Below are 12946 nucleotides of genomic sequence, written 5' to 3'. Positions count from 1 at the left end.
CTAAAAATGATTGACTGAGATGGGATGGGGACACCCAGAGGAGAGAAGTCACAGCTGCTCTTGGCAATTAGAATGCATTAGTGTCAGAGAACACGAGAGAACCACGGCACAAACTTCACTCTTGTGGCAGCCACCAGCACTCCACCATCCCTTCATCAGCTCTAGGAAATAACCAAAGTGTTCTCAGGGGATCTACAAGTCACAAAGCTCACTTAGGTTTGATATTGATAAACTTATGGCAACAATGATAAACAGGGCCAAGAGTAAAAACAAACAAGGGATTTTGTAAAAACAAGAGAGCTGAGCTTCCTTTCAGTTGTCCTTGGGTACCTAAACCTTTAGAGTACATTTACATGTTTTCAAACTCTTCTTTGCACCCAGAAATACCAATGTACATGGTGGATTTCTTAATTGAGAACTGAGACTTTCAGGGAAGCCTAGATTTTTATAGCTGGTACTGTCAGAGATGCAGAGAATCTCATGACACTTCCCAGGGTGATGTCAGTGGTTGCCATCAGCGTGGCCTTCATTTCCAAGCACAGTCACTGCACAAAACTGCTTGGATGTAGAAAAGAATTCAGGATTATGGGCCAGAATTTGCCTCTTGCTGCTGCTTTACAGATCATCTGCTCAATCTGCACCGTGCTGGGATGTGTCCTGCACTCACTGCAGCTCCTGAAGGCAGGGCCCTCCAATTCTGACACCCCCCTGGAAACCCCAGTGAGTGACACAGCCAGGGGAGGGTCCCTGCTCACAGGGCCCTGCAATCTGCACTGCCCCTCGAGTGCCAGGGGCAGCACCAGAAACGTCTGCACAGGGCAGGGACTGCAGAGAAAGGCAACCTTCTAACGATTCTCATGTCCCAGAGCCCAAATACACCAAACCAGGCACTGGCTGAGCCCACAAGGCAGGATAGAGGACACCCAGCTCCCTGCTGGGAGCCCAGATGTCCTGAGCCCCGAGGAGCTGGGGCAGGGCTGGCTGAGCCCCCAGGGCTGCTCCCTGCACTGCTGCCTTCCCAGCCATCCCTCCCGAGCATCGCAAAGCACAGCCCAAAGGGGGAGCAACACAAACAGCAAACACTGCCCAGAAACCCTCCCACCGCCCAGAGGGCTGTTACCTTCAGGGCTCCTTTCATTCCTTGGCATCAGCTGGGGTACAGATGGCTGTGCAGTCACTCGCTGCAGAACTAGGTCAATGGCAGCACAGATAGCAAGAAAAAATAAAAATCCTGGGTTTTAGCCACCAAAAACATCCAAGTAACAGCAGCCTAATGGACAAAATAATATCCCTGAGCGACCTCATCAACCCCAGACTTTGCAGATACAGCTGCCCTGCCCAGTGACCACACAGCTAGCAGGGCAGAAGATGTGCCATTACACACACATACTCATTATTGTTTTACTAGATTCCAATAATTCCTGCAGGAATGAATCCTTCTGCATGACATTACAGCAAACATAACCGACAGTTTCTTACATTGCCCATTATGTGGTTAATTGGCAATGGTTCACAGAAGAAAGGCTACACAAAGTCACTGCTATTGTTCTAAGTCTTACTGATGTTCGTGGATCAAAGACAGGTCCCCGTGTTCCTCCAGTCCCTGCTTTGATACAAAATGTTCTGCAGCCACAGCAGTTTAGAGGAGTTTCCTCTCCCCAGGCTCCTCCCAAGGCTGGTTTCTCAGCACTGTAAGCTGTGAGGAGCAGAGGGAAGCAGCTGTGCTCCGGGGAAAGCACAGTTGCAAAAAAATTACCTTAAATTGGTATGGCTGTTTTGTAAATCCCACTGGGAGTTCAACTAAGGTTACAGGATTGGTCCCTGGTTAAATATCTAATGGTAGATCCTCAGGTGAAAACAATCAAATCATATCTGAAAGCCTCACTAGAAAAGTAAAGCAGTATTTAGCCAACCAAATTTTGATTTTCCATCTGAAAGCAGGTTGTGAGCTCCTTTAAATGCCACACCAGCAATGCCTAAACTCTTTGAAACCACAGGGAGTTCTTCAGAGGATATTGTGTCCCACAGCGCTGGGACACTGCAGTTTCTGAATCAAGGGGCTGCACCAGCCTGGATACGTGCTTTTAATTTTGCTGTTTCACACTGTTTCTCAAACCAGCTGCACTTCATTTCGTGTGGTTCACAGATCACCAGTGACCCCTGAGCCTCAGAGGGGACTCTGCTCGAGCCATTGACATGGAGCCTGAGTTGCTGCTGGAAGGGAAGGAGGGATTGTCTTCTCCCTGTCCCCACACCAGCCTTGCTCCAGCTCTGCCCGGTGGGTTCAGCTTGCTGACCTGGCAGAAGTTGGTCAGGGGTTTTATTCAGTTTTCTGATGGTTTATTGAGCTGAAAGAGTTACCAGAAGGATTGGGTGAATGTTTAGTCGAGGTCAGGACAGAGGGGAGAGGAGAAGCTGCTGAGCTTCCTTGGCTATAAAAAGGAGTGTGGGCACGAAGCATAAACAGCATTTGGGGCTGTCCCTCCAACCTGGGATCCCCTGAGCTTGTGGCAGGGCTCTGTGCCTGGTGTGTACCCAGCACTGCCATCACACAGATTTACCAGAAATCTGCTCTGAGTCTGATACTGATTCCACTCAAATCTATGGCAAAACTGGGGTGAAATGAAAGAGCATTCACAGAAGAAATGTGGCACTTTGTTTGGGGAATGTGTCACTTGACAGAAGCTGTGCACTTTCATTTTCCCACAAATATTTATGAAACCAAAATTTAAACACAACTTGTCACTAAATTTAACAAATATGTTCAGGAGCCACACTTGCAGCCAAGCATTGAAGCGTAGAGAGAGTGCAAATAAACAGCTCCCATGGGAAGGGGGATTTTTGTTTGTTGCTTTTAAGCCCTGTAAGAGGCCAGAGAAGAAAGCAGAGAGGGCCATGGTGGCTCCCCTGGGACAGGGGGCTGGCCCAGGAGCAGCAGTGCCAGCTGCTCCTGCTTTTGCCATCAGCTGTGTGCTCCTCTCCTCTGCACTTGGAAAAATAAATGATAAATGCTGGGGGTGCTTCTGGTGGGCTGTGCTCCTGTTCCAGGCTCTGCTTTCCCCCACAGCACTGCAGGACAGGGGGCTCTGGTACAGGCAGGTAAATAAATGATGTGGCCTGAGGTGACAGGAGTGTCACCCGTAGAGCAGGGCAGCTCTGCCGCACTCCCACTGAACCAGCACAGGCTCGGCCTGCTCTGATAGGGGGGTTAAAGGAGAATTCTGGGGGGTCAATGGAGACACAGAACATGAGGGGCTGGGCTTGGAGGACAGTCCAGTTCAGAACAATGGCTGGTAACGGGGATTTCTTTCTCTTGGGCTTTTGTTTTCTGCAGTGGAGCTTCTAAATGTATAAACCCAGCAGGATCTGAACCTCTGGCTCTTGGGATGGGGATTAACGTCTCTTGTTGTGGACTCCCCACCCTTGGGAGTGTCCAAAGCCAGGCTGGATGGGGCTTGGAGCCACCTGGGATAGTGGAAGGTGTCCCTGCTCAGGGCAGGGGAGGTCAAACTCAGTACCTTTAAGGTGCCTTCCAGTCCAAACCATCCTGTGAATGCAGCTTTCAGGAAACCAAATCAGGCTGTCTCCCAACACAACCTGAGCACGTATTTTCATAAGTTAAAAGCAGTATTATTCTGATAATCAAATAGAAAGGGTCTCACAGGGCTCCAAACAAAGCTGGCTCATTAATCACAGAACTTCACCTGTGGTGTTAGTTTGGCCAGGATTCCTTTCTTGAGGTAGTTTGGGTATTAGCAGGTGCAGGTGCAGAAATGTCCATGAGCCAAGAAATAATCTTACCTGGTTCTACACATAAAATGCTGCCCCAAGAAAAAACTCCCAAAGAGGAGAGATGTCATTTCATATTCAGGATGAAAACCAGACAGGGCTGTGTGTAGCAGGAGGGGAACTACATCCCTTATATTTTCCCCCCTCTATATAAATCCACATTGTTTGTGGAAACATAAAAGCAGTTTCTGCAAAAGCTGATGACCACTCAAGAGTTTTCTTTCTGGTACTTGGTTACATTAAGAATTCCACCTTGAGATCTTTGCTACCAGTAGTTGGTTATATTCTTTGGCAAGTGCCAGGAGGATTTTAAAATCAAGCTTTATAAAATAAAAGTCCACAGTCATATATATCAGTCTTACAAATCTATCTGTGTTCAGAATTAGTATTTCTGTAACAAAAACATAAGGGAAGTAGAAGCAGCTTTGGAGAAAACCTAATAAAAAAAGGAAACCAGCTTTACAGGTAGAAATGACAGGTTCAGTGTTACAGGAATAACATGCTGTTTCATTTCCTTCCAGTAATTTTAACTTCCTTCATTATCAACAAAGTGGAAACTGCGATCAGTTTGTTAATTTTAAGAAAAGCCAGGATTACAGTCTTCCCTGTCATACCATTAATATAACCACATTAAATGTGGTTATAAAAGCCATGTTTAATAAGATAATTTAAGCCATAACAGAAATAATTCCCAAATCCTTCCAACTCTAAAGTCAAGCTGTGCAGATTTTTTACCCATTTCTTCAACTTTTGAAGGGGAAGACTCCCAGTTTAAGGACTGATATTGCAAACACAAAGCAGATGGTGCTTCACATTATCATGAGGTATTACATTTGACACCTGCTATTACACCATCTAACAGGATATGTTACCACCAGAAAACCAAAGAACACCTTTGCAACTGAAATTTGTACGGTAACATCTGCAGAAGCACTCAGAATTTAAAAGCTCTCCAGTCAGCTTCTCCCAACCTCTTCATTAAAAAGGCTGGACAGCACATAAAACTTTTATATTAATTTATTCTGAACTGTACAAAGCAATCAATTTTTACATTTCCAAAATACTTCCTACAAAGTGATCAAGGAAGAAACTCTTCACTCTTTTAAAGCCATGAGACAGGCAACTCCCTTTACAAACAAGCTCTAGTAGTTGTACTGATTTTTGGTCAATAATTCTTGCTCTATCTTAAGTGATACCCGCTGACCATTCCTCTGAGTAGACAGTTTTACTGTATCATGACGTCACGCTTGTATTAGTTGGCCAAACCAACCTAGAATTTCAGTCAGCATCAGACCTTTTCTCCTCCAAGGATTTCCAGAGCAGGTGCATGTCCTGTATCTGCACATGTTATATATGTGTATGTGCACATGTATGGACAGGTACACACATTGATAACTGAGCACTGGACTGCTTCTGTCTGCTGAAAGAAGTTTGCACAGACTTCTCTGGTGCCATTTCAGACATGTGGAAGGGAAGCAAATGTCTGGAGAGTTGTGAACAAGTATGGAAAAAAGCCTTTTGGACTGGAATGATCTTCCCTGTGATTACTGTCCAAGGAAAGAGGCCATAGGATCGTCAGGTCTCTGCCTTTTCATCCTGTAGGCTTCCATCTCCTCCTCTGTTGGCTCCCTGGCCTCATACTGGCTGTTGTAGGGCCTCTTCCTCTCATCCAGCTGCATGATTTCCTTAACGTGGAGCAGACGAGCCTCTTCTGCATTCAGTGCCTGAAAGGAGAGCCAAGGAAAACGAAAATTCCACAAGGAAAGTTAAGCAAAAAAACCCAGGGAGGGTTTGTCTTAGATGCTCACAGGATGGACAAGCAACAGGCACAAGGGATAAGCAATCACACCTGCCTGGCCCACCTACATACAGCACATTGTACTTAATGCTCATTTTTTGGTGATTAACATAAACTGATGCTAAAATGCTATTTAGCAAACAAGACACTTTAATCTCTTTCCAACTGTCAAAATCAAGTAAAAAACTCCTGGGATTTACCTAAAATGTAATCATGATCCAGCAAGTAGAAAAGCAGGTAAGCCAGCATCTGATCTCAGGGATTTGGGATGGTTTGATTTTGTATTCTGGTATAAGTTTGGGGGGTTTATTTTTAAATCCTTTGTATTATTCCTCCAACTTCTACTGCTGCTCCTTGCTACTGAAGAGAAGAGCATTTGTCCAGTGCCTTGATTAACCACAGATTTAACTGGTGCTCCCCCTGGACACCCTGAGGCTGCTGTGCCCCTGGGAGGGCTGCTCAGCCAGCAGGCAGTGGATGTTTTGGGGCATGGGTTGACTGCCCCAGCTGTGAGACTGGCACCAAGCCTGGCATAAGAGGTGCTCAGTTAAGCCTTGACAGTGCCTTTGATCTCTCCACCTGTCTTCAGCACACAGCTGATTGTTCTGCAATGTGTTTGAGAGATCTACAGCTGTAGTAAGTGCCTAGACATGAAGTGTTTAAGTCATCTAAACTATGTCTTTTAAAACTAAATATTTATTGAATGTTTGCCTGAGAAATGAGGAATGTACTTCAGAACATCTAACAGCATTTTAAATTTGCTTTAGCTCTAAATTAGCATCAAAGAACATCCCAAGGTACAGCACAGGAACTACATTAAACACTTCATAGAACTGATGTAAAATACATGTCAAGTTCTTTTTGCCACAAAGCCACTGAAGAATATATTGCACCTTTTTAAGTTTTTCTTGCTTCTTTTTCTCTTCACCCTCACTGTCTGAATTCGAGCTCTTCTTGTGCTTCTTCTTTTTCTTCTCTTTCTGTTTCTCTTGGTGGATCTGTAAGGTGGGAAACAAGTTCCTGTTAAGATGCAACTTGCCAACATTAATAATGTCCAAGCTACCAACTGCAGACTTCTATCAATGCTATTTGAGAGCTTAGTTTTCCACAGAGGTGATAATAATCTAATAATGCAGTCCAGTCATTTTCAGGCTCATTATGACTCTACATAATTTTTAGTTATGTATATCTTTTCGTCTCTTAAAATGCTGAGGCAAAACATGTCTTCCTGAGAATGGGAAGCATCCTACCTCCATCAGTGTTTTGGGTTTTGTCATGTGTTCTTCCTCCCCAGGCTGCTCTTCCAGTAAACTTGCTTCTGTGTTCTGCACAACAGACAGGAGCAGGGATGCCCAGTTACTAAGCACATTTAAAGGGGAAGGCCAAAAAAAACCCCACAACCCCCCAAAAAACCAACCCTCCCAAAAAGTGAAACAGTCTGGACCTTAAGGAAGGTGAATGCTTTTCAGCTCTTCCCAGGTGACTGAGACAACACTCACCGCAATTTCCTTCCCAGCCTCTCCTGTGCAGTAGGAGTACTTGACAAAGGAGTGGCAGCACTTGTAACCCCACTTGCCTTCTTTCCAGTATGAACCCCAAATGCACTGCAAGAGAACACACCACAGCAGTTCAGGCCACCACGACACTCCTGCAGGAGCCTGCAATTTAATGCTGAGCTTATATCCTGGGAAGTGAATCCTTCAAACAGTCCAGAAGGAAGTTCTGAGCAATACTTTTGCTACTCTACATCAGCCTTACAGGTACACTGTCAGAAAAGAGAAAAGCAGCAGGACGTGGTCAACTCATATTCAAAGTGAAAGGGAAACAGAGTAACTTCCCCTTTAGTTTAAGACTGCCATGGCAACTCCTCAAATTCACATCACAATCATGACTACCTGAAATTCCTCCTTAGCAGAAAAGGGAGAGTGTCACATTTGAGAGGGGAGAAGTTTATCTGCTGTATTAATTATATTGTACTGTATCCTACTGTACCTCCCATGGGAAGGTGTTTAACTTCTCTATAATTTTAACATAACCCAGGGCTTACTGTATGGTTGTTGATCTTCACATCCTCTTCATACTTAGAGCAAGCAATAGCTTTCTCTTGTCCTTTGATGACTGTTCCATGCCTGGAGTACTCCACATAATCCTCTGTTTGAGCCAACAGCAGCTCAGCTGGTGGGGCATCCAGGTGTTCTTGTCCTCCATACTAAAATGCAAATAGAAGTGACATAGAAGAGGTTTAAAAAAACCCCCTTCTCTGTAGGTAAACAAACATTCAGATTTCTTCAGTGGAGAAATTCTGACAGTTAAGGGAAGAGCTCCCAAAAATACAAAGAAAAACCAACAGATCTTCAAAAATTCCCATACTAAATAATAACAATAATCTAATTGACGATAGAGTATAAATATAAAAATATTTTTATAAGTCTGAGCTGCTGAGAACAGCTGATGCTCTTTCACATAGGATTAGTAATCTTGTTTGTTCCCCAAGACCCAAACTTGAAAGAATTCTTATTAAATAAAATCAAATGCCCATTACCTTCTCTAGGATGCTTTCTTTCTGCTGTGCCTTGAAATCTTCTTTTTTCACTTTGAAGGATTTATAAAGGAGCTCCAACTTTGTAGGGTCTGCTTGAAGATGAACTTCAGAGCCTTTGTCATAAGCTTCCCAAGCAAACACTGTGTACACAAGAGGGTTCACTCAACATTTACTCTAAAACTTACACACTCAAATTACATTCTTCAATTCCGAAGCAGTTTGGAAGAAGACCTCAATCTAAAAAGATCTATTTCTCTTTTACAAGAAACTAGCAGTGTTAAGTGTTTTAAGTCCCCTCCCTTACAAAGCCCCCCAAAGCAGAGCCCACTTACACTGGGTCTGTGCCATGGAAATGGTGTCTCCAGTGTAGCGAACGAAGTTGTCACCAGCGTAACCAACTCTGCAGGAAGAGCAACAGGAGTCTGAGCAACAGGAGTCTGAGCACTTGTGATTCCCTCTTAAATACAATCACACAGCTTCAGCAGGGAAGGAAAGATTCTCTTTGTGCCCCAAGAGTTAAGAGTGGAGGGAGAAGTGGGTGCATCCAACTCGGTACATGAAATGAAAGCCCTGCTCCCTGTGGAGCCATGGAAGAATCAGACAGGCCCTTGGAAAACCTGATGTGTGTGTGCACAGGGAAACACAGGCCTGGAACTCCGTATGGGATGCCAAGCACAAGCTAAACTCACACCTAACTGCACACAATACCCCTCAGTGGTGTGTGATATTCCAGCCCCACGTTCTCAGCTCCTGGATCTGTGCCTCTCCAGCCCAGCCCGGGACTCTGACTGAGCCAAAGGCTGGGAATAGCTTTCCTGCTGCCTGCAAAGTGAGACACTTCTGCACAGCCTGGAACAGATGCACAGTGTGTCCATGACCAACAGGCTGACGATCCAATAATGTTAACAACCCCATCCCCCCCCCTTCCATCTCCCCAAGGCTGCTCTGGAAAATTTATACTTGCAAAGCTGTGGCAGAAACAAAGGTCAAATTATGACCAGGGAGAGAAGTGAAAGCATCTGCATCTAAAACAGAAGAATTGATTGGCACTATTCTAGCTGGGGGCAAACAGAGGTGGAAAGAGCATTATTTGCTATCACTTAGGCACTGCCATTCTATTGCAGGCAGTGAGCTAAGCCAATTCCTGTGCTCTGAATGCAGGTTTTACTCACAGCTTGCCTGCTCTGAAGTTCACAGCACAGCACAGGTCAAGTGCTGACTGGGGTTCTAAGGGAGAGCCCTGTGTGCAGCCAAGAGCAGCAGCTTTCACTGAACTGGCTAAATAAAAAATGCCAAAGTTTTCAGATATTCACTGTGCAGAATCCATTCCTATAGGAGGAGATCTTACTCCTGATGCAAACATTTAGTTAGGTACCACAGACACTCCATGTGAGTCTCCAGTCCTGAATGTCTCCCAACAAACATAAGATAAAGTTTAAGATTTAATTACTAAAATAATGTATATAAACATCATTAGTGTTCACAGGCCTCACCTCTGGATGCAGCAGTGTTCTAGTCCCTGTACAGATCATCCACATATCCCTTGAGATTAAGGGTCAGTATTACAAAAATACCACCTTTATATACTAAAACAAAAGATGCTCCTAAATAAAACAAGTTTTTTCCATGCTTACTACTGCTTCTATACATAACTGACCAGAGATTAATTAGTAAAAGGACATACAGAAAAAAGAAAATATATAACTATTAATCTCATTTTTAGGAGTTTTGTTGGATACACAAGAATGACCCTGTTTTAACTTACTCATCTGGATTCTTGCCTGTGTTGGCATATGGGTTCTCCCTCATTGCCCTCGTTTTGGGATCATAATAAGCAGAGTTTGGATCCAGATTCCTCAAGTACTGGGGAAAGAAAGAACATATTTAATATGCACCATTTGACAAGAACTCGAGTTACTCCTTTATCCCCCAGTTTAGACATTTTAGAAGTTCTATCCATGTAAAAGGATGACCTTGATCAAGTCATAACACGAGCATGAACAGAACTGAGAACAGACCTTAACCCAAAGACACGAAGTCCTTAATAAGTGAGTGCACAACAGACTGAGATGAGCTCCTGGGAACATTTGTAAAGATTCTTTACTCACTTTGGCAATATCTTCTCGAATACGCAGATTTCGAACTGTGATACGTCTCTTAGAGTCAAAGTTCTGCCCAGGCATATCAATGTCATCTGCATATTTATCTTCATCTTCATCTTCACTGTTATGATCTCTTTCCTGAGGAGAGATGGGAAACTTCTAAGTCATTCACTCCAGAGACCAGCCTGAAAATCCGATTCTAGTGGTTTGCTTACAATTCTGCAATCCCTATAGTTACAAGCCAGCACAGTTCACCCGGGGTTAAAGTGTGCTGTCAGGCTAACCTAACACTCACACTGCTCAGAAATACTCCTGGGGAAGGATTTCCACCTCCTCACGAGGGAACAGTTACCAAAACGTAACTGTGACGATATTAAGAGAACAGTTATCTTGGGCAAAACACACCACATTAAAAACTAGTTCTGTGCTTGCATCTCTAAGGTCTGACAACACACAGGAATTACAATAAAAACCCCTCTAAGAAATCCAGTAACCTCTGCCTGAAAGAACAGGCAGCCAGTGGCATGGACATGCATTTAAACCCTTATGCCACCCTCGTTTCACTGTTTCAATAACTACAGATCTTCCTTCTGCCCAGGAGCGATGCAGTGGGTAATCAATCATCTTACTGTCTGTGAATTGGGTTCCTCTTCTCCCCACTGGTGTCTTGGGGAGTTCTGCAGCAAACAAAGAGCACATCAGCAGAGAAGACAAGATAGTGGAGAGAGGAAAGATGGCAGGGATTCAAAGGGCAATCGAAGCAGAGCTTGATGCTGGATACAAAATACAATTCACCAGTGGCACAAAATGCAGAAAGATGCTACATAATGTTCTAGGAAAGAGCTCTCACTGTCTCTATGACACAGAGGTGTTGGAGGCCTTTTCACTGCATCCCCAACTAAATTTCCCATTCTTTCATGAAGAGCACATCCTAGAAGTGTTGCTGTTATTTAGAGCTTGCTATGCCTTTGAACACTGATGGATTAGACTAAAATATTTCTTATTATGCTAATATAACCAAGTTTCAACTCTGAAAGCTTAAAAAGTAATCAAGAGGATATGTATTCAAGGATTTAGTTAGGATTTACAGGAATACTAAAAGCATGAATTGGAAGGCACAACTGAAGCTGGACAAAGACAGCCTGACTATTTTTTTAACCTGCTTAGCCTCCAACTTGAAAATACTCGCAGGGGTGAAGATGGAAACAACTGTGAGCCCTGGAACACTGACCAACAAACTGGCCAGTGCTGACTGTGCAAATCACCCCCAGTCCTCTCCTTCAGAGACAGTTCTGAAGTTTCAAACAAACTTTTTTTCCTACAGCTTCTTTTTTTTTTCAGGTGCTGCCTAAAGATTTTTAGGCATTTTATAGATTTTAATATAGCTGTATAACTTGCTTTCACTTAAGACAGTTACTAAAGTGTTTTCTCCGGGTTTGTGCTGCTTTCCAATGAATTTCTGTTTAACAATCTTTCCAAGGAAAGAGATTTTAGCAAGGATATCCTTCTTGGGATGTGCACCTGGACCAGAATAATCAGATATATTGTAATCAAAACAAGATAGAGGGCCAGAAGGGCTCTCTATTTTTTGCCATTTTATAAAGTTAAAATACAATCAGAAATACCTTTAAAAATCAGAATTTTGTATCAAAGATAGGAGTATAATCTAGGAGGAGCTGCAGAAATTAGTGGAAGATGCAAACTCTGCAGTTCTAAGCCAGAGGGAAATACATTTGCTCAGCCTTCAAAGAACCAGAGACATTGCAAACAGTAACAACTGAAGAAGAAACAAGCTGGTATAAGACAAAGAAAATACCTTCCTATTCCAATTTCTACTATGCATTACCAAACAAATGCATAATCACATAACAGTCATTACCTCAACATTAATTAGATCTTAACAGCCTTTAAATACAAAAAGAGCATTTCAGTACATGAAAAAAATGAGTACATGGAAAATGAGTTCTTCTGACCCAAAGTTCCTTGTAATTCATTTTAGCAGGAATAATAATCACACCAAATTTTAGCCTAAAAGGGGAAAACAAAGTAATTCTCATTGGAAAGATGCTTCAAATTCTTCAATATGACACAGAGTGCCAGGAAAATCTTTAAATTGCTGGAGGGCATAAAACCTAACAGCAGACCCTGGACAGAGTAAAAGTGTCAGAAAGCAGAAGTAATCTGTTGTGTATTTATTCTGCTTTAACAAAAATAAATGAGGGTTTAGTTCACTTACCACTTGCTCCAGCTTCCCTGATGCCAGCTCCTCCTGAAGCTTCTGTGCTTTCAGGGTACGTTTGGCCTGGGGAGCAAGAAGATGCCTCTGTTTGCATATTTCTGTTCAGCACAAGGTTCAACATTGACAGTGCTCATTAGCAGTGTCCCTCCTCCCAGCCCAGCCAGGCCAAACAGCCAACCCTTCCCCAGGAAATCCCAGCCCCTACATACCAAATCAACCTTGGAATACTCCTCCACGATCTTCATGTGCTCCTCGGGGTTATAGCCATTCCAGCGGTCCCGCTTCCCGTCGTAGTCAAACATCAGCTGGGGCTGCACGTGCTCGTCTGGGGCAATATTCATCCCTGTGTACTTTGCTCCAACTTTCCTGGGCCTCTGAAAGAGAAAAAGATGGTTACATCAGCCCATTAGGCTAAAATACATTACTCACTCAGATATCCCTTTAAAAATCTTATCAATCAAGCTCAGATGTGTATA

At 43.6% G+C, this 12946-nt stretch overlaps 1 protein-coding gene across 1 annotated transcript in view; it reads right to left on the bottom strand.

Moving 5' to 3' along the window:
* Positions 1-1378: 1378 nt before the first annotated feature.
* SLU7 (SLU7 homolog, splicing factor) overlaps positions 1379-12946 on the bottom strand; it is a 14564-nt gene continuing 2996 nt past the window's right edge. Inside the window, exons 5-17 of the mRNA XM_027892698.1 lie at positions 12680-12844; positions 12468-12533; positions 10861-10908; positions 10238-10369; positions 9895-9992; positions 8462-8529; positions 8130-8269; positions 7635-7796; positions 7087-7191; positions 6838-6912; positions 6481-6585; positions 5175-5513; positions 1379-1389 (exon numbers count right to left, since the gene is read on the bottom strand). Coding sequence (XP_027748499.1) covers positions 5334-5513; positions 6481-6585; positions 6838-6912; positions 7087-7191; positions 7635-7796; positions 8130-8269; positions 8462-8529; positions 9895-9992; positions 10238-10369; positions 10861-10908; positions 12468-12533; positions 12680-12844 — 1344 coding nt within the window. The 3' untranslated portion in view covers positions 1379-1389; positions 5175-5333. The remainder of the gene's footprint in view (positions 1390-5174; positions 5514-6480; positions 6586-6837; positions 6913-7086; positions 7192-7634; positions 7797-8129; positions 8270-8461; positions 8530-9894; positions 9993-10237; positions 10370-10860; positions 10909-12467; positions 12534-12679; positions 12845-12946) is intronic.

The sequence above is a fragment of the Empidonax traillii genome, unplaced genomic scaffold (assembly GCF_003031625.1).
Source record: "Empidonax traillii isolate 1590-97213 ecotype Southwest subspecies unplaced genomic scaffold, ASM303162v1 scaffold363:size828163, whole genome shotgun sequence".
NCBI classification, from domain to species: domain Eukaryota; kingdom Metazoa; phylum Chordata; class Aves; order Passeriformes; family Tyrannidae; genus Empidonax; species Empidonax traillii.
The sequence above is the reverse complement of the archived record's forward strand: the minus strand, read 5'-3'. Positions and strand labels throughout refer to the sequence as shown.